The 21911-nt window shown below is 50.2% G+C and overlaps 1 protein-coding gene across 1 annotated transcript in view; it reads left to right on the top strand.

Annotated features, from left to right (window-relative positions):
• The window catches only part of Abcc6 (ATP binding cassette subfamily C member 6), a 62561-nt gene that overhangs the window by 16353 nt on the left and 24297 nt on the right, over positions 1-21911 (top strand). The window contains exons 11-22 of the mRNA XM_059276537.1: positions 2701-2793; positions 4542-4745; positions 4918-5064; positions 6891-6978; positions 8685-8757; positions 10270-10396; positions 10526-10702; positions 12387-12554; positions 13905-14079; positions 16544-16619; positions 19680-19815; positions 20586-20793. Of these exons, the coding sequence (XP_059132520.1) occupies positions 2701-2793; positions 4542-4745; positions 4918-5064; positions 6891-6978; positions 8685-8757; positions 10270-10396; positions 10526-10702; positions 12387-12554; positions 13905-14079; positions 16544-16619; positions 19680-19815; positions 20586-20793 (1672 nt within the window). The remainder of the gene's footprint in view (positions 1-2700; positions 2794-4541; positions 4746-4917; positions 5065-6890; positions 6979-8684; positions 8758-10269; positions 10397-10525; positions 10703-12386; positions 12555-13904; positions 14080-16543; positions 16620-19679; positions 19816-20585; positions 20794-21911) is intronic.

The following is a 21911-nucleotide window of genomic DNA, read 5'->3' as shown; positions in this document are numbered from 1 at the left end:
TGACTTTCTTCCTTCTGCTTTATGGTACAAAAGCTTCTGCTTGATGGTGATGATGAGGATGATGATGGTGATGATGAGGATGATGATGGTGATGATGAAGATAGGCTCTGACTCTGTGTGGGAACTGCCTGGGTTCAAACCTTGCTCTTACCATTTGCGTGCTGTTAGGACTTCACACTAGTAACTCACCCTCTCTGTGCTCCAGTTCCTCAGCTCTAAAAGCAGATGCTAATTAGAAATAGGCTCCTGGTCCTACATGGGTGAGACAGACAGGCTGACAGCAGCTGAGCAGCCTCTGTCTGAAGCGCTTGGGTCCGGGCGTGGTTCTGGTTTTGGATTCGGGAAAGTTAGAAATGCATTTGAGATCTTGAGGATCTATCTCAAGTTTAATAAGAAAATTGTATGTGTTTTGTGGGTGCCTTATTGCCATCGGCCAAAGGTCATGTTGAACAGTGTCTTTAACAGCCCTGTACTTTGACTGTGGCCACTGAGAGATGAGGTATGGAACTTCCCACTGTGACATCGTGTTGGTGCTCAAAGCCTTTCAGATTTGTGAGCACTTCAGTTTCAGTGTTTGGATTAGGGATGCTCAGGCTGAGTGTGCAAGGTGCTTTGAAGAGCATCCGGCATTCACCTGCTGCAGTGTTGTTAGCTGTCTGATGCGTGAGGAGGAGGCATTACCATGATCACTGAGGACCATTAGGTGTTTCCTTATTTATCTCTGTGGTACCTTGAGTATGCCACACAAGCGATTTTTCCACTGAGCTACATCTCCAGTCCTTAAAAAAGTATTTTTTTTTTAAATTTTGAGAAAAGTCTCACTAAAAGCTGCCCTTGACCTTGTTGTATAGAAAGGCTGGAGTCTGTGAGTACTGACATGAGCTGTCATGGCCGGATAAAATCCTACTTATGAGCACTGACATTTGACCATCCCAAGGCTTACACACAGTAGGTGTTCAGCAAGCATACACAGACATTCAAGCAGTGCCTGTGTGCAGTATCGAAAAGCTGGCTGTTATTGTAGGGGAGCAAGGGAAGGAGGAAGGAGCTGTGAAGAAATCAAGGTGTTGAGCAAACCGAGGTTGATAGTGGTCAGAGGCCACAGAACCCACAGATAACACCCTGCATGCCGCCTCTGCCCTGGCCGCAGAGGGCCGCCTCTGCCCTGGCCTCAGAGGACCGCCATGCAGTCCTAGTCTTACTGAGATGGTGGGCATTGTGGATGCTAGGGCTAAAGGAAAGCATTTGAGATGAGAGGGGTGGGCGTCGGCCTGGCATCCTGAAGGAGTGTTTTCCAGGCTGTTAGCAGCTTTCCGGGCAGTTCTCCATGGAGCCACTAGGTGGTGGAATTGTTGCATGAATAAAGCAAGCGGGACCGCTTTAGTCTGGGGAATTAAGAGTTCCTTTGTTCTGAGAGAAGAAACACAGACTGGAGTTGGGGTGGAGAAAATCTGAAAAAGCACAATAAATTTTTTATTTTTATACTTTATAAAATCATTTATTCTATCCCCACCACTACATCTCCCAGGTACCCAGACCAAAGGCCCCCAAAGTTCCAAAGCTGGTGGAGGGAGTGACAAACAAAACAGATGTCCGGTTAAATGGGAATTTCAAATAAACCAAATAATTGCTCAGTATAATTACATCTCCAATATTGGGTGGGGCATTTTTTTTTTAAAGACTTATTTATTATGTGTAGGATTCCTCCTGCATGTATACCTTCACACCAGAAGAGGGCACCAGATCTCATTACAGATAGTTGTGCGCCAACCTGTGGTTGCTGGAAATTGAACTCAGGGCCTCTGCAAGAACAGCCAGTGCTCTTAACCCCCAAACCCCCTCACCAGCCCCATTTAAAAATGTATTTATTTTTGTGTGTACGGTACTTTGCCTGCTTGTATGTCTGTGTACCATATGCACGCAGTGCCCATAGAGGACAGAAGAGGGCATCAGATCCCCTGAATCTGGTGTTACAGACGGTTTTGAATCACTTTGTGGGCCCTGGGAAACGACCCTGGGTCCTTGAGAGGAGCAGCCAGTGAGTGTTCTTAACCATAAAGATGCCTAGCATGGGGTATTCTTATGCCAGATGCATATGTATACATATATATGTATCAGAAACTTCAAATTTGTGTGTTGATTTGTTAATCTGGTGACTGACTCCCTACTAAGAGGTGAGATGGAGGGTAAATTAACAGTGAGCCCGGAAGGTGGGTGTGGGGCGCACGCCTGCAACACTTGCATTTGGGAGGTGGAGGTAAGAGGATAGGATTTTTAGGTCGGCCTCAGCAACATAGTGACTTTGAGACCGTCCTGGATTAAGACTTGGTCTCTAGGGAAACAAACCACAAAAAGGGGCTTGCAAACGGCTCAGGGGGTCAATTAAGGTGCTTGCTGTCTGGTGACACGAGCCTGGGGACCGATGTAAACATGGAAGGAGAGAGCTGACTGTGAGGTCATCTCCTGGCCTCCACATGGTGCTGCGGCATGTCACCTCAATAAAAATAAGCACACATTTAAAGGATCAGGAAGGGAAGACAACAAACTGCTTACTGTGTGAACATGAGGACCAAAGTCGAGAGCCCCACAACCTATATAAAGAGCCGGGCGCGGTGGCACCTGCCTGAATTCCCAGCCCCGGGAGGTGGTGTGACCAAACCCCTGGAGTCCCGTGACACCTCCTTACCCCTCTGTCCCTAGCTCCTCGGACCCTCTGCCCTCACGGCCATCGCTGTCTTCCTGAGCCTCCTCCCTCTGAATTTCTTCATCACCAAGAAAAGGAGCTACCACCAGGTTTGGCATTTGGGAATGGGGACACCCTGGGCGGGGGAACAGCTGTGGGGATTCTGGATGGGGACAGAGATAGGGAGAGGCAAGAAGAGGATATAGCCCTGGCTTTGCCTTCCCTGTGTGGTCCCTGGATAAGCCTCTGCTCCTTTTAGAGTGTGGCCCTTCACATGGTGGCCCCAAGTTGTCCTTGCTGACTCTTGCTTCTGCCCCTCATCCCCACTCACCACCCAGAAGGGAAGTGTGGCAGTCAGAGAAGCCATACCTCCTTCCCTGATGTTACTCAGTGTCGAAGCCTAAGATCTCGCCATGGCCTGCTGTCACCTGCCCTTGCCCCCTCCCTCTGTCCCTCACCCCACTCTGCTTCCTCACACAGCCACACACCCAGTCTTGCAAGCTGGGTCGCCCTTGCCTGAAGTTTTTGTTTCTAGAGCACTTGTCCCAGTATTGAGCTCACAGCCCTGAGACTAGACGCTCCTGAGCACCGAGGACTGCGGCTGACCGGCATTTGGGGCAGTGGGTGGGGCTGGTGAGATGGCTCAGTGCATAAAGGCTGACAAACCTGGCCACCTGAGTGTGATCCCAGGACCCGCGAGGTGAAGGGAGCCCTTTCAAGTTGTCCCCGAACTCCACATGCTCACTGTGGCATGCGCACCCCCAAACACATATTAAATAAATAAGCATATAAATAACTGTATGTGAAGACAAAAGTGATGGAGCCGGGTATGGTAATGAACACCTTTAATCCCAGGATGGCAGGGAGTGGAGATGGGGGAGGGGAGGCCAGATATGGGGAATCTGAGTTTGAGGCCAGCCTGGTCTACATAGCAAGGACTATATATATTTTTGACTATATACTCATAAATAAATAAATAACATGTGCTCAGCAAGCTTGCTGTGGCGGCACAGACCTGTCGTCCCAGTGCTGAGGAAGCTGAGGCAGGAGGATAGCTTGAGGCCAGCCTGGACTACACAGCAGACCCTGTTTTGGTGGAGGGAGAGGAAAGTGTTCAGTAAAGGTGGTGAATTGCAGGAAAGGCGGTAGCTGAACTCACCCCTCCTGGCTGTCCCATCCGCCCTTCACTGTCACCTGGCCTCACTCCACTCCGCTGCACTCCACTGCTTGCCAGCCTTCCTGACCTCTCCAGGCAGGCACTCCACCTCCCTGTTTTTGCTTGTGCAGATCCCTGGACACCCTTCCAGCAGATGGTCCATGCCCCATCTCTCCCCTTGCTAACCAGGTTGGCCAGTCCCTGGGTAGCCTCATAGACACTCTTCACACACTTCCGCCTGACCTTCAAGCCTGTGGCGGTCACCCCTCTCTCTCCCTGAAGAACCCAGTTCACCGTCTCCCTTTCCCGTGGTCTACCTGGATTTCTTTTGAGTCACACTGTTCCCTCTCTGGAGGTCCCCCTCCCCTCTCTGCACCCACTCCAGCTGCCCATTTGCTGTGCACTCAGGACCTACATCCTCCTGTCCTCCTCACTTAGGACGTAGTTCACCCTTGCCTCCGGGAAGCCTTCCTGGTAGCACCACCACACCGACTGGTGGCTTCTTGTTAGCACAGTGAAAGCAGGCTCAGGAAGCCGAGACAGCTCTGGGGAGGGATGAAAGTCCAGGGTGAGTGAGGGTGGTGTGGCTCAGGACCCTGGTGAGGAAGCTGGGTTGGTGTGTGGCTTGGAGAAAGAGTCTGGGGCCACAGGGATGGAGAATTCCAGGCTGGCCCCTCTCTTGCCTCTTCTCTCCTGTCTCAGGAAGAGCAGATGAGGCAGAAGGCCTCCCGAGCGCGGCTCACCAGCTCCATACTCAGAACTATGAGAACCATCAAGTCCCATGGCTGGGAGCAAGCCTTCCTCGAGAGACTCCTTCATATCCGGGGCCAGGAGCTAGGCGCTCTGAAGACCTCCGCCCTCCTCTTCTCTGTGTCTCTCGTGTCCTTCCAAGTGTCTACATTTCTGGTGACGTCATTCTGGCCTCACTGCTGAGAGGGGGCTGGGAGAGGGCATGCTTGGGGTGGACAGCCTGCGCCAGGAGCATTGCAGCGTGGACATACAGACCCTAGAGACACCCCAGCGGGCTCTGCCTGCCTCCAAGGACAGCAGACTCAGTGTCACCCATGTGCTTCAACAGGTGGCACTGGTTGTGTTTGCTGTCCACACCCTGGTGGCAGAGGACAACGCCATGGATGCAGAGAAGGCTTTTGTGACCCTCACGGTGCTCAGCATCCTTAACAAAGCCCAGGCCTTCCTGCCCTTCTCTGTACACTGCATCGTTCAGGTGAGGGAAGGGGCGGGGAGGGGCGGAGGATGACTCAAAGGAGCTCAGGGAGCTTGGCCTAGACTCAGTACCCCTGGACCACTGCTGCAGAGGAGTGAGGGGAAGGAGAAGGTCTAGAGTTCAGCCAGTCACCATTAGAAGTGGGTCAGGGGTGCAGGGAAGTCTCAGCAAGCATGCCTGGAGAATGAGTCACTTCTACATTCAAGAATTCATCCTGGGTCCCCTCCTTGGGCAGAGCCTTTTATTTCTCTGCCTATTCTGTCTTTCCCATCAGGTATCTGGGATGCTAAAAAGGAGGAAGATTGCATAATTGAACTACCTCCTCCTCCTCCGTCCTCTGGTGTGTGTGTGTGTGTGTGTGTGTGTGTGTGTGTGTGTGTGTGTGTGTGTGTGCAGGTGAGGGGTAATGGCCTTATCTGCCACACGCTGGGTTTGTGCCCAAGTATGGTCAAAAGCTGGGTGCTTAGGTGGGGACTTGGGCAGCTGATAACTTCAGGGGAGGAGCTGCCGCCGTAACCGTCAAGAATGCAGAACTGGGCTTTTGGGCCCCTTTCCTTTGTTTGGAGACGGAGCAGGCAGGGTTTGGAAAGAGACAGAGACAGGAATGGGACTTCCCAGAATGTGCAGGGGCGAGCTGGAGGTTCCAACGGAACATCCATAAGCTCACCCACCATGGCTTATTGGCCAGATGTTTAGTTCCAGATGTGCCTTAAACCCATCGGAAAACTGTTGTTTACTTCATCACATTAAAGCCACTATTGTACCCATGAGCACATCTTCCCACGACAGTCATCTGTAGCTCACAGGATTCACAGCTAGGTAAGAGAGTTGGTCACTTTCTCCGCTAGCAGCCTACATAGCACCTTCTGGTACTAGAAAAGCCAGCCAGCAGGGAGGAAGCTGCCCAGCCAGTGTCACCTTGGTTTCTCCATGCCCTATGACCAAAGCATGCTGTGCCTTCAGCAATAGGGTCTTACCACCAGTTCTGGTGGGCATCTGGTGTTTTAGGGGTCTCTCTAGGTCAGAGGTGAGGTATTCCCATATCCGACACTAGGCATTTTATTAGGTAATACATGTTTTATGAGAGAAGCATTATCCCTTGTGTAGAGTAACTCCAATTAAATACATATATATGCATACACGCATATGGGAGCTTCTAAAATAACAGGTTTCCCTATGGCTTTTTCAAAAATCCTTAGTTCTAGCTATTCCTCCCTCTACCCCACTTTAAATTTTGAGACAGGGTCTCTCACTGAACCCAGAGCTTATCCATTTGACTAGACTGGCTGGCCGGAGAGTTCCAGGGATCCACTCATCTCCACTCTCCAAATGTTAGGATGGCAGACATGGACTGCCATGCCCAGCTTTTATGTGGGCTCTGGGGATTTGAACTCAGGTCCTCATATTTGCACAACAAGTGCGTCACCCCACCGAGCCATCTCTTCAGCCCCAGGCCACCTGTATTTTAAGGATCACCGCCAATCACCAAGATAGGTGTGCAATGGGTGCCCAAGAAGGTGCCCCCAATGCACAGAGTTGGAAGTTACTCCACATTGCTACTGGACACTGTTGGAAAGGTGTTGCCCTCTTCCCAGGCCTTAGCGGAGGCAGCTGGTTTGTTCCAGTCTCTCTCTCTTGGATTGAGGAGCAGAGAGAAGTCCCCACCCCTGTCAAGATCATCGCTTTTCTATGACCTACAAAACTCTGTCCCAACATCCAGCAAATGCAGTGTTGGGCTGGGTCCTCAGGAAGCCTCCCCCTGGCATTTCCAGGGACCCACCCAAAGTCCTTCTGCCCTGGTGACCAGCCCTCTCTCGTACCTCCAGGCTCGAGTGTCCTTTGACCGGCTGGCTGCCTTCCTGTGTCTGGAAGAAGTAGACCCCAGTGGCATGGACTCAAGTCCCTCCAGATGCTGTGAGTGCTGAAATGGGCAGGGGGGAGGGGACAAAGACAGCACATGTAATGCAGATTCAACCACCAGCCATGGCACTTGGTACCCAACATTGTGAAGCCTCTGCTTCTGCCACCTGTACAGTGACAGCCAGTGGAGCACTGTGGGGTGCCACCTAGACACTCAAGAGTGGGTACCCCATCAAGTCCTTACCCTTATGCAGAAGTCTAGGAAGAGAACCATGGACACATTATTAAGCTAAAGACTCAGATCAGGGGCTGGAGAGATGGAGCAGTGGTTAAGAGCACTGGCTGCTTTTCCAGAGGACCCAGGTTTGGTTCCCAGCATCCACATGGCAGCTCACACCTGTTTATAATTCCTGTTCCAGGAATCCGACTCCATCACACAGACATACATGCAAGCAGAATACCAATGTCTATAAAAATAAATGAATTATTTTTAAGAAGACTCAGTGAGAGCATCAGTGTGGAGACTCACAAGCTCTAGTTAGCTGGCTCCTCTCCTCAGTCCTGCCACTGTCACCTATGTGACATTAACTGCCTATGTGACATTAGCTGCTGCAGGGAGTGGGAGGGAGGGCAGAAAATAGCCTGTCCCCAGCCAAGGGCCTCCCACCCAGTTCATATAACTGAGACATCTGGTCAACCTGCTTATCTAGAACATACCCACATAATACATAAAATCCTGTCCTTGGGATGGACGTCCCACCCCAGGGACACATTGGAACCCCAGCTCTGATGTGTTAACCTCTTGGAGCCTCATGTCCATCTTCAGGATCCAAGTGCCTGCAGCAGGGGTTGTCTTGGAGGTCACATTAATTTAAGTTCCACAATTAGATTAGAACATATGCAAAATTAATGCATTTTATTTACCATTTATTTAAATTTTTGTCTTAAAATTGGGGCAAGGATTATTTATTTTTACTTTATATGTATAGGTGTTCACTTGCATGTGTGTCTGTGTACCTATGAGTACCTGATGCCCAGGGAGGCCAGAAAAGGGTGTCAGATCCTCTGGAACTGGATGGTTTGTGAGCCGCCATGTGGGTGCTGGGAATTGAGCCTGCATCCTCTACAAGAGCAGCCAGTGCTCTTAACCATGACTCATCCCTCTGGCCCCTTTTTCTGGCTTTCTGAGACAGGGCGTTGTAGCCAAGGCTCGACTTGAACTTGCTGTGTAGCCAAAGCTGGCCTTGAACTCATCATGATCCTTCTGCCTCCACCTCCCAAATACCAGGATTACAGGCACAACCACCACACTGAGATTATTTGTTTATTTACTTAAGTATATGAATAAATAACTTTATTGGTGATCTTCATTATATAGCCCAAACTGGCATCACATTCGCTCTATAACCCGGGTTAGCTCTAACTCATTACCCTCTTGTCTCAACATCCCAGGTTCCGGAATTACAGGCATGAGCCACCATGCCTAGTTCAAATTTTTTGTTTTATAAAAAGCAACAAAACAAACAAACAAACAAAGGCAGCCAACAGGATTTGAATCCCTGGCTGAGGTTTGCCTGTGTCCGAATTACTATGACAGGGTCTCTGCCAAGTCAACAGGTAGCAGGGCAGGGCCTTGTGAGGCTTCTAGCTGAAACTTGATGCTTTGAGGACAGAGCAAAGGGCTGAGGTCTTGAACACTGAATGCTGGGATGCCAGGAGGGCAGGACCAGCCCCTGTAACTGTCTTTCTATGCCCTGCAGCCTCAAAGGATCGAATTTCTGTACACAATGGCACTTTCGCTTGGTCCCAGGAGAGCCCTCCCTGCCTGCACGGGTATGAAACCCCACCGAAAGATGCTCTTAGATTCTGAGAAACAGTGTGGCACCTGGGGCTGGAGGATAGGCTAGGCTATGCCAGGGTTCTGTGCAGGGAGGCAAGGATTCTTGCATGCTACAGCCCTATAAAGGGGACACAGGGTACCTGAGCACCCTCCCCCACATCAGGCACTCCTCTGCTCCCCACCTGACTAACATGAGGCTCAAGGCCCAGCCTCATCAGCTGTGACCGCCTTCTGTGCCTCCTGTATCAGTTCCAAGGCCATTGTCACCCACCAAGAGGAAGGAAATCTGGCCGTTTCTGTCTCCCTGTACCCCACACTCTCAGGAGTGTGCACCGAGCAACCACCTGCTGTGTGTACTCTGTTCTGGATGCTGGGGACAGAGGGAAGGCCGGGGCTCTGCTCTCCTGGAGTGACATTTGGATAGACATGGGACACAGTGGAAAGCCTAGGGAAGGGACAAAGCCCATAGTGTGGGAAGGTTGGCATTCCAGCTGAGGGTCCAGAGGTCAGGGGAAGGCTTCTGGAACTGTGGAGAGACCCTGAGGCAGGAGCATGGCCAGGTTCTCAGTCATACCCTGTCGGTGTTTGGGGCTGAGAATTCCCTATTGTGGGCTGTCCTGGGCCTTGTAGGATGTTTGGCTGAACTAAGTACTGAGGAACCCCAGCCCCAATCAGCTGTGTGACGAAAATACCTCTAGATGTTGCCAAATGACCCCACCCCACCAGAGCAAAACTACCCCTGCTGAGAACCACTGGACCACCGGAGAAGCACTAAGAGTGTGCCTGGTCATAACTCGTAGTCACCAGGGCTTTCCTTCTCGCCCTCAGTCAAACTGGAATGCTGGATGGTGTAGCTTGGGAGGGTTAGGAACCGATTTGGTTTTTTGGTTTTGTTTTTTGAAACAGGGTCTCACTCTGTAGACCAGGCTGCCCTCACATTCATAGGGATCTGCCTGCCTCTGCCTCTCAAGTGCTGGGAGGTGTGCACCCTCACACCCAGCCTTGATTTGGTCTTTAATAGGTCCCTGTGACTGCTGGGTAAGGGCTGACAGCAGAAGATGGGCAGGAGTGGGCGGGGCCGAGGCAGGAAGAGCAGCAGGGCGTGCATTGCAGGCCTGAGCAAGAGGAGACAGCAACCAAGAGACCCACATCGTGATCCCCTCTGCATGTGCATGTGTGCATGGATATGCACGCAGTGGTGCACGTGGGCACATGCATGTGCTTGCATCCGTATACTGGCTGTGCATGTGACTGTGTACTAATGTTGGTGGCATGTCTGTAAGTGCTTGTGTGGCAGGCACATGTGTACATGTGATATGCTCAGGTGTGACAGGGAAGGTAGCTCAGATAGCCAGACAAGGACCAGGGGAGGGAAGGCTCTGTATATCCTCTTAATGGTCACCCCAAGGCCTGAACAGCAGGATGGGGTGGGTGTGTCTAGGGTTCCCGGCTTCTGTACACACCCAGGCTGGACCTTCAGGGCTGCATCTCCCCTGGGTTGTCAGGATCAACCTCACCGTGCCTCAGGGCTGTCTGCTGGCTGTTGTGGGTCCAGTGGGGGCTGGGAAGTCCTCCCTGCTGTCTGCCCTGCTTGGGGAGCTGTTGAAGGTAGAAGGGTCTGTGAGCATTGAGGTAAGGCCACCCGTTCCTCCCTGCCCCCCTCGCAGCCAAGATCGCTGCCATTCACTGTCAGCCTCCCACCCTCTGGGTACCCAGTTCTCCTACTCTCATATGAACTGCCTACAGTGAGGCGTGTTTCAGGGTTCCATGGCCTACGTGCCCCAAGAGGCCTGGGTCCAGAATACCTCGGTGGTGGAGAATGTGTGCTTCAGGCAGGAGCTGGACCTGCCCTGGTTGCAGAAAGTTCTGGAAGCCTGTGCCCTGGAGTCTGATGTGGCCAGCTTCCCTGCAGGAGTTCACACCCCAATAGGGGAGCAGGTGAGGAGTCCCTGGGGCCATATGCCTCCCTGATCTGGGGGCAGCGTGATGGGGGACAGTAGGGGTGGAAAGGGGGGAGGGAAGGAGGTCCCAGGTCAAGGCCAAACATATAGCAGCTGTTCAATTATTGAGAGAAACTGATTGAAAGAAAATAAAACAAACAAAAGGAAAGCAGAATGCCCTGCTGGATACTGTTAGTCAAATTGCTTCCCCTTTCTTGGCCTCACCAAAGAATCTAAGCCAGATGGTCTCCACAAAGGACACAGGCATCTGAAGCTATAGAACAAACAGAATCAGAAAACTATGTGCTAAGGACCGGCCCACTACTTGTTTTTATAAATAAAGTTTTATTGGGACACAGCCATCTATCCACAGCTTATGGTCTATGTCTACTTTTGCATTCAGAGGTCAGAGTTGGGCAATTGGGACAGACATCAAATGGCCCTCAAACTTTACAAGAGCTATTCTCTGACTCATCCTAGAAAATGTGGGCTGACCCCTAGCTGAGGGAACTGGGAATCGATGCTGGGGATCAAACCAAGGTCTTTGCAGATTCTGAGCAACTGCTTCACCTCTGAGCTCCAGTCTCTCGTTTATTTATGTTTGAGACAGGGTCAAGAACTTGTGATCCTCTTGCCTCAGCCTTCTTGAGTGCTGAGATGATGGGCATGTGCCACCACTGGCTCAGGCCCCCTAGTTTCTATCCTTTCTCCCTTTAGACCAATCCCAGCCCAGCAGACAGAGAGCCCTGTGCCAACAGGTCAAGTTACTCCCTCCCTCCCTTCAGAACTCTCAGGGTTTCCTGTTTCCTCAGATTCAGAGTCAAAGTTTTGACCAGCCCCAGAAAGCCCCCATGTGACCCCATTTCTCTCTCTACCTCATCTCCTGTCATACTTCCATGTTCCTGCTCTCTCCAGCTACAGGGACCCCAGCATGCTCACCGAATCTCCCAAGGCCTGTGAACACTGTCTCCATGGAACACACAAGGCTTATGCCCTGCATCACCTTTGAGGACAGGCCTGATCTTGTCACCTTTCCCAGCACATACTCATTAGATGAAAGGGTCAGGAGAGCAGGTTGTCACTGCTAGATCCCCACAGCCAAGTACATCCAAGTAGAGCTACCATGGGTGAGCATTAGCTGAGGAAGTGAATGACTGAAAATAAGGACTAGAAATTTAGACAAGGGAGTGAGTGGCGTCCTCCGGGAACATGTCATCAATGGAGGAAAGGGAAGAAGCGCTGGGCAGAGAGGGATGGAGTCAGCCTGGAAGAGAGGGAGGAGACTGAAGAGTGCAGACAGCATCTCCAGAAGGGACGCTGGGAAGGGGAGAAGCAGGCTCAGGCCACCAAGGATCCTGGCTCAGTGTTTAGAGACAAATGTGACCCAAGGACAGGCACCTTGAGCTGCCCCTCACTGAATGAGCAGGTGTGTCCCTCACCCATGTCACTCTGGTTTTGTTGTTATTGTTGTTTTGTTTTTCAAGACAGGGTTTCTCTGTGTAGCCCTAGCTGTCCTGGAACTTGCTCTGTAGACCAGGCTAGCCTTGAATTCACAGAGATCCTCCTGCCTCTGCCCCCAACCCAGAGTGCTAGGATTGAAGGCTTGCACCACCACCACCACCACCTGGTCATTCTGATGTCACCAGCAGATGTGTATTTGAGTCCCTGTCTCATGTTCCCAGGGCATGAACCTTTCCGGGGGCCAGAAGCAACGGCTGAGCTTGGCTCGGGCTGTGTACAGAAAGGCTGCTGTGTACTTGCTGGATGACCCCCTGGCGGCCCTGGATGCCCACGTCAGCCAGCATGTCTTCAAACAGGTCATCGGGCCCAGTGGACTGCTCCAGGGTACGGTAAGTGAGTGTCAGGGTGAAGCTGGGGAAGTCCTGAGAGTTCTGTCCTAACCAAGCATTGTCTCATCAGCTCTTCTTGAGTCCAATTTTCTTCTTTGTATCAATCAGCTTTTCCTTCAACAATGCTGTGTAACAAACAGCTCCCCAAATCCTAGTGGCTTACCCTTACTTCTTTATTAGGGGATTTGTGGTTAAACTATTTATAATGTTTCAATTTTATTATGATCTAAAAGTGGTACATATTTAATTTTTTAAGATTTTTTTTAAAGATTTTGATCTTTTCCTGGGAAGCAATATTTTTTCATAGTGCTAGTTGGTGGTCATGGACTGTGAATCCATCTACTGTGCAATCTTAAGGAGGAAAAAGCAAGCTCTGAGAAGTACTTTATGGTTGAGCTCTGATGCTCGATGTGGTAAATGTAATGTATTCCCGTATCAGGGTGCCACTCAGTGGCAGTATTACACACACAAGGCCCTGAGTTCCACCCCCAACACCTCATGAGTAGCCATGGTGTATGCCTGTAACACTACCCCTTGTGAGATGAGGGCAGGATGGTCAGAAATTCAAGGTTATTCTTGGTGTCTTGGCCAGCTTTAACTGTTAACTTAGCATAGCCCAGTCATCTGAGAGGAAAGCCTTGACTGAGGAATTTCCTAGGTAAGATTGGCCTGTGGGCGTGTCTGTTAATTGATGTAGGAGGGCCCAGCCCAATGTGGACACCAGCACCACTATCCCTAGGCAGGTGGACCTGGGCTGTGCAGTGAAGCTGGCTAAGCATGGTCCTGTGAGGGAGCCATCCGATAAGCAGCATCCTCGTGGATCTTGCTGTACTTCCTGGGCTCTGAGTTCCCTAATGGGAGCTAACACCACATGGAGGAACAAGTAGGCCTGCTTTGAGATTTCTGCCTCGAGCTCTGTCCTGACTTCTCAGTGGTGAACTGTGACCTGGAAGTGTGAGCCAAATGAAACCTTTTCCTCCCTAAGTAGCTTTTGGTACTGGCGTTTGTCATGGCAACAGAAATGAAGTTAGAACACTTGGCTACAGAGTGAGTTCAAGGCTAGCCTGGTATACATGAGACCCTATGTCAAAAAAGATTTTTAAATGTATTTCCATTTGTTATATTTTGGTCTTAACGTGGGTTTCTCAGATCACCCCACAACACCATCAGAATGAGAGGCTCCCAAAGGTTCACTTTAACCCACATCTTCTCGACTGGAGATACCCCACTATTCTCTTTGGATATGGTGTTCTCCAGAACAAGGGCAGGTGCCCAGGAAGGGGCGCCTGTTCCCCCTTCCTGACCTGGGGACACTCCAGCACATGTCACTTCTGCCCCTGCCCTGCCCAGACTCGGATCCTGGTGACGAACACGCTGCACGTCCTGCCCCAGGCTGACCAGATCCTGGTGCTGGCCAACGGGACCGTCGCAGAGATGGGCTCTTACCAGGACCTTCTGCACAGGAACGGAGCCCTGGTGGGTCTTCTGGATGGAGCCAGACAGCCGGCAGGTGGAGGAGAAGGAGGTATTGGCTGGGCATCACTGAATCTCTGTGCCTGGCTCTGGGAGAAGGCTGCAAGGGTCCCACTGATGTAGGGAGAGTGTCCTGACCACACCCATCTTGAGGGCCTGCTTGCAACCACTGGCCCTGCAGACACCCCACCCCCACGAAGAGCCAAGGACATTGCCTGGGGCTCGCAGCGTCTCTCCCCATACTAGTGGTTCTCTTTGTGTGTTTGTGTGTGTAGGTGCACATGTATGCGCCAGTGTGCATGCATGTGTGGTTGGAGGCCTGAGGTCAATCTCAGCTGTCATTCTTTGGAGTTGTCCATCTTGCTTTTAGAGCCAAGGTCTCTTATTGGGACCCAGGGCTCACTGATTCAGCTAGGCTGGCTGACTAGTGAGCTCCAGGGACCCTCTGCCCCCACCTTCCCGGTGCCGGCATGCACTACCTTGCCTGGCTTTTTATGTGGGTTCTGGGGGTGGAGCTCAGGTCCTCAGACCTGTGAGACAAGCACTTGACCAACTTGGCCATTTCCTCAGCCCTAGCTGTACTTTATTTCTTTTGATCCTCATAAGAGTCCTCTGAGGTGGGGGCTACCCCAACTGTTCTTGTATAGAGCAAACTGAGGCCTCTGTCTGTGGTCCCAGAGTAGAATTCAGGGTGTCCCACCCAGTGTCTATGCTCAAAGATGCCATGAAGACACCTCAGAGAGCATTTGATCCTAGGGTCCCTCTGCACTCAAGAAGGTAAATAACAAACTTCCCAAAGTAACATCGCCCATAAACATTGTCTTAGTCAGGGTTTCTATTGCTGTGAAGAGACACCATGACCATGACAACTCTTAAAAAGGAAACATTTAATTGGTGTGGCTCACATTTTCAGAGGTTCAGTTCATTTTCATCATGGTAGGACATGGTGGTGTGCAGACAGACATGGTGCTGGAGAAGGAGCTGAGAGTCCTACATCTTGACTCACAGGCAACCGTGCTGGGCCACGAAGCCAAGCTACTAGATGCCAGAGAACATGCTTTTGAATTCGTTGGCCATTGGTGTCCTCCATGTTCCCCATGTCCTCAAGCCTTGCTTTAATGTTACCCCTGGTCTAGGGCTCTGCCTCTTCTAGAAACATCGGCACAGCATTGGCCCTAAGCGATAGACTGGGGAGATAGCTCAGTTGGTCAAGTGTTTGCCTTGCAAGCAGGAGGACCTAAGTTCAATCCTCCACACCCCGGTAAAACGCTGGGCATGGTAGCACACACCTGTAATCTCAGCTTTGGGGAGACTGAGACAGGAGGATCTGTAGGACTTGCTGCCCAGTCAGCCTAGCCTAATTCGTGAGTTCTAGGCCAGTAAGAGACTGTCTCACAAAACAAGGTAGGCAACATTCCTGAAGATGACACTCAAGATTGTCCTCTAGCCTCCTCGTGTATGCACACACAAATACACATGCATGCACACACACACGACTACACACACATACAGATACAAAAAAACCTGTCTTAGTTACTTCTGTTGCTGTGATAAGATGCCAGGACCAAGGCAACTTATGGAAGAAAGTGTTTATTTGAGGTTTGCAGTTCCAAGGGTTAGAGTCCATGACCATCGTGGTAGAGAGCATGGCAGCAGGCAGGCAGGCATGATAGCTGAAAAAAAAAAGCTCAATTTTGAGACATAAATCACGAGATAGAGACAGAGAGACAGACAGAGACAGAGAGACAGAGACAGACAGACTGGGAATGACTTGGGCTTTGAAAATTCTCAAAGCCTGCCCTCGGTGACACACCTCCTCCAACAAGGCCACACTTCCCAATCCTTTCCAAACAGTTCTAACAACTGGGGGCCAACTATTCAAATGTCTGAGTCTCTGGGGGCCATTCTCCTTCAAACCACCACAACACTTAGCTGTTGACCCACTGTGTTATTGTCTTTGAGCTTGAAGATGGGACCTTGAGCACAGAGCTTGCACATTTGTATTGGACAGCTTTTACTGTGACTGTGCTGCATAACAAACAGCACCCATATTTCAGTGGTTTGTAATAACAGTTACTTCTTGTTCACAGGTCTGGGGATAAGCAATTATATTTCTGTTTAGATTTCTGGCCCAACCTGGGTAACATCAGATAGGAGATTATTCTTGGGGGATCTGGCACTTGAGATTTCATGTGAGTTAGTGAGGACAGGACATTCTAGGCACAATTAACTGCCTGAGCAAGTGTGTTGGGGATGCTGAGGCAACTTGCTATTTTCCCAAATCCATAGCATGTGCTCAGCATTTTCTGACTGAATGAGTGAATGAGGATGAATGAATGATGCTTCTGAGTGACCCCAGGGGAAAGGGTGAGAGCAGAGAAAGGTTGCTAGAGCCGCTGCAGGAACCATGCTAGGAAATGTTTGTTCCGAGAGGTTAAGGCACTACAGCAGTGAGTGTCAAAGCCCACATCCGGAATCTCCGGTGTAGCCTTCACTGATGTCCTTGACCCTTGCAGGTACACACGCTGAGGCCACCAGTGATGACCTCGGAGGCTTTCCTGGAAGTGGGAGGCCCAAGCACAGACCAGAGAGGTGGGTTCCCTGGTGCTGAGCAAGGGAGGGCCAGAACAGGATCTGCTATGGCTACCGTGCCTCAGCAGAGAGGATGGCCAAATTCATATATGGGGTGCCTGCTAAGTACCCCTATGGGCTCAGTGATGGATAAGTCATTCACCCCAAATGATCCATCAGTTAACTGACAGTGGTAAGCCACGTGGTCAGTTCTAAGATAAGTACTTCAAGTGGGTCAATGCCAGTCAGTAGAGCAGGGCAGGCTGGCTTCCAGGAAAGTTCCTCAACATGGCTGGAAACGACTGTGCTAGACTGCACAGTTCCCATTCTGCAGGGCAGGCTGGGCTGGAGTCTGGCCGAGCACACAGGTGGGAGCACCAAGAGGGAGTCCGCTGTCCCCCTTCCTACCAATCCTCTGTATCCAGGGCACATGTGGACTCACTGTGGACCTGGACTTTGACAACAACAGGTCACCATGTGCCAGGCAGTGTGGGTTTCTATACCAGCAGATGGGAGAGCATACAAGGGAAGCTGAGGGTCTTTGGGCCTTGTGGATACTGAGAATGGGGACAGATCCTCTGACATCATGCCTACTGGCCACCCTGAGAGTGCTCCTGAGCCGCAGGGTGATGCACAGGAACCTGAGTAAGATCAGGTAGAAGTGCGTATGTAGATATGGGAATGGATGGAGAGATGGATGTGTGATGGGGACATGTTCAGCATGAACTGACAGGTGTATGGATGGGTAGAATGAAGAGAGAATGAAAGAGTGGATGGTTGGATGAACGAATGTGTGGAAGGAAAGATGAAAAGGGGCATGGATGAACAGAAGGATGGATGGTTAGATACACAGATGAACAGAAGGATGGATGGTTAGATACATGGATGAACAGAAGGATGGATGGTTAGATACACAGATGAACAGAAGGATGGATGGTTAGATACATGGATGAACAGAAGGATGGATGGTTAGATACACGGATGAACAGAAGGATGGATGGTTAGATACATGGATGAACAGAAGGATGGATGGTTAGATACACAGATGAACAGAAGGATGGATGGTTAGATACACGGATGAACAGGATGGATGGTTAGATACACGGATGAACAGAAGGATGGATGGTTAGATACACAGATGAACAGAAGGATGGATGGTTAGATACACGGATGAACAGAAGGATGGATGGTTAGATACACAGATGAGCAGAAGGATGGATGGTTAGATACACAGATGAACAGAAGGATGGATGGTTAGATACACGGATGAACAGAAGGATGGATGGTTAGATACACGGATGAGCAGAAGGATGGGTGGTTAGATACATGGATGAACAGAAGGATGGATGGTTAGATACACAGATGAACAGAAGGATGGATGGTTAGATACACGGATGAACAGAAGGATGAATGGTTAGATACATGGATGAGCAGAAGGATGGATGGTTATGTACATGGATGAACAGGATGGATGGTTAGATACACAGATGAACAGAAGGATGGATGGTTAGATACACAGATTAATAGAAGGATGGATGGTTAGATACATGGATGAACAGAAGGATGGATGGTTAGATACACGGATGAACAGAAGGATGGATGGTTAGATACACGGATGAACAGAAGGATGGATGGTTATGTACACGAATGAACAGGATGGATGGTTAGATACACGGATGAACAGAAGGATGGATGGTTAGATACACAGATGAATAGAAGGATGGATGGTTATGTACACGGATGAACAGGATGGATGGTTAGATACATGGATGAACAGAAGGATGGATGGTTAGATACACGGATGAACAGAAGGATGGATGGTTAGATACACAGATGAACAGAAGGATGGATGGTTAGATACACGGATGAACAGGATGGATGGTTAGATACACGGATGAACAGAAGGATGGATGGTTAGATACACAGATGAACAGAAGGATGAATGGTTAGATACACGGATGAACAGAAGGATGGATGGTTAGATACACAGATGAGCAGAAGGATGGATGGTTAGATACACAGATGAACAGAAGGATGGATGGTTAGATACACGGATGAACAGAAGGATGGATGGTTAGATACACAGATGAGCAGAAGGATGGATGGTTAGATACACAGATGAACAGAAGGATGGATGGTTAGATACACGGATGAACAGAAGGATGGATGGTTAGATACACGGATGAGCAGAAGGATGGGTGGTTAGATACACGGATGAACAGAAGGATGGATGGTTAGATACACAGATGAACAGAAGGATGGATGGTTAGATACACGGATGAACAGAAGGATGAATGGTTAGATACATGGATGAGCAGAAGGATGGATGGTTATGTACATGGATGAACAGGATGGATGGTTAGATACACAGATGAACAGAAGGATGGATGGTTAGATACACAGATTAATAGAAGGATGGATGGTTAGATACATGGATGAACAGAAGGATGGATGGTTAGATACACGGATGAACAGAAGGATGGATGGTTAGATACACGGATGAACAGAAGGATGGATGGATGAATAGAAGAAAGGATGGGTGGATACAAATGATTGATAATGCTAGAGAGACAATAAACAGGTATTAAATGGTAGATATTCCCATTTTAGCTAGGGACACTGAGGCACAGAACAGCTAAATCAGTCCAAACTTCCATAGATGACAGGAATACAGATATCTTTGGCATCACAAATGTGAAAAACTGACATTCAGACAAGCTGGACTGATGAATCTGAGGGTCAACAGCTGGAACAAAGCTTAGGCCAAAGTGAAACCGGAAGACAGTTTCCTGTCTGGACGACTGTTCATTTCATAAAATGGCATCAGGGACAGGCTTTTTTGACTCTAGAATGATGGAGCTGGGTACCATGTAGGAGGGAAGTATGGTGCCTAGATCATGCATCCACCCATGTATCCATCCACCCACACCTCCATGACTGCACACCTCCATCCCTCCTTCCTGAGTGAATGAATGAAGAGCTAGGAAGAATACTGCAAAGCTCACAGGCTGCCATTTGAAGAAGCTCATGGTCCCCCACGGGAAGATACACTAAAGTGTCCTGATTTCCTCTAAATGGCAGGCTCAGGCCCATCGAGTCGGCCCCTGTGAAGGACAGCACCACTTCAGAGGCACAGACAGAGCCTTCTCTGGGTGACCCTAAGGGGGCAGGATTGACAGCAGGCGAGGACAGCGAGGACAACATGCAGCATGGCCGGGTAACCACCAGAGCTCCTGCTTCAGCCCAACACACTGGGGAAGGCACTCACCTTTCTCAAGCACCTACTATGGGCCGAATGGGATTCTAACCTTCCTTTTCTTAATCCTTACAATCTCCCACCTCACCCTGCCCTGTTCTCCAGAAAGCTAGATGGTAATAGCCTCTTTTTTTATTTTTCTTCCTTCCTTCCTTCCTTCCTTCCTTCCTTTCTTTTCTTTTTTTTTTTTTTTTTTTGATTTTTTGAGACAGGGTTTCTCTGTGCAGCCCTGGCTGCCCCGAACTCACTCTGTAGACCAGGCTGGCCTCGAACTTACAGAGATCCACCTGCCTCTGCCTCCTGAGTGCTGGGATTAAAGCATACACCACCACCTCCTGGCAGTAACAGCCTCATTTTAAAGATGAAGGAGCCAGGGTGTGTAGAGTTGACCCTTGTCTTTATAACCAACACTCCAGTCTAGGGAAGCCCAAATCTGAACTCCATAGTACCGTTTCTCTTCTTCCATGCTGCCTTGCCTTTGTCCTTAACCCATGTGTGGGTCCCCTCACCTCTTCTTTCTTCACCTGCCCACCCAGATCAACTGGTAGCTACAGCTTCCCATGACCTACATGGGTCTCTAGCAGAAGGGTCCTGAGGCGGGGATCTGTAGGGAAGAGGGCATGCCCAGTGAGGCTCTGCTAATGATGCCTTTGGGAATTTGACCTAACCTAGACCCAACTCACTCTCCTCTAATCCCCTTCTCTGCCACCCTTCCTCCACATGTCTTATAGGTGAAGGCCACCACATACCTGAGCTACCTGCAGGCAGTGGGCACACCCCTCTGCACCTACACCCTGTTCCTCTTCCTCTGCCAGCAAGTGGCATCCTTCTGCCAGGGCTACTGGCTGAGCCTCTGGGCGGACGACCCGGTCGTGGATGGACGGCAGATGCATGCAGCCCTGCGTGGCTGGGTCTTTGGACTCCTTGGCTGTCTCCAAGGTACCCTGTGTCAGTGAGCTCAAGCTCTGCCTCCCACTCAACCCCCTCCTGTCCTTGAATGTCTGCCCAAAACATCCTAGGACCAACCATCCCTAGGTCCTTAAGGTGTCCTGGAGGGAATGAGGGCCTGAGGACAGTTCCTTCCTACTAAGAAGGTATCGCTGAAGTTAGCTAATGACCTCAGTCTCCCACCCCAAACCTCCAGACAAAGCCAGACTTAGACCTCAGCCCAGGCCACACCCCCTCCCCAATGCACTCTACTTCCTCTTTCACTGCCCCATTTTCTCCTTCTCTCTCTCTCTCTCTCTCTCTCTCTCTCTCTCTCTCTCTCTCTCTCTTTTGGTTACTTTAAAAAAAAACATTTGTCTATTTACTTACTTTGGTGTGTGCATGGACACCACAGCACACGTGTGATCACACCTGCAGGAGTGAGTTTTCTCCTTCTCCTGTGCAGATCCCAGGGTTGGGATGCTCAGGCCATTAGCCTTGGCAGCATTTCCTCCTGCTCAGCCTTCTCCCCAGCCCAACTTAAGTTATTGTTCAATTCAAGGCAGTCTTTCCTCAGAGTCCAGGCTGACCTCAAACTCAAGATCCCCCGACTTATCTGGGGATCGCAGGTGTGTACCACCACACTCAACTCCTTCTATTAAAATAACAACAATTCCTGAAGTGGTGGCAGGCTCACCTCTGCCATGAGGCAAGGTGCAAAGGGCTCCCATGTGCCCTCTGCCAAGGACACCAGGCTGCAAAGTGATATTGCCATATTGCATCAAGGATACTGACAAGGCCAGTCCTGTGACTTGATGTGGAGTGGCACTCCTCTGTGGTTTATGGAGATGTCCTCACAACCTGCCCAGATCATCTACGGTGCCCTTGTAGAGCCTCATCCTCCCTAGTTCAGTCTCCCCACTGTCTTTAGCCCCTGACTCCCCTACATTTCAAATATGGCCACAGTGACAGGGAAATGCTGCTGAACATGTGGGTTTGTCCCCGTCATGAACGTTATTTGAGTTCTCCAGAAATAGTGACGCATGCCTGTAACCCCAGCTACTCGGGAGGCTGAAGAATAGAATGGTTACAAGTTTATGACCACCCTGGGCTCAAGGACAGGCCAGGTA

Source organism: Peromyscus eremicus, chromosome 1 (assembly GCF_949786415.1).
Source record: "Peromyscus eremicus chromosome 1, PerEre_H2_v1, whole genome shotgun sequence".
In the NCBI taxonomy this organism is placed as follows: Eukaryota; Metazoa; Chordata; class Mammalia; order Rodentia; family Cricetidae; genus Peromyscus; species Peromyscus eremicus.
This window is presented reverse-complemented; position numbering and strand designations above follow the sequence as displayed.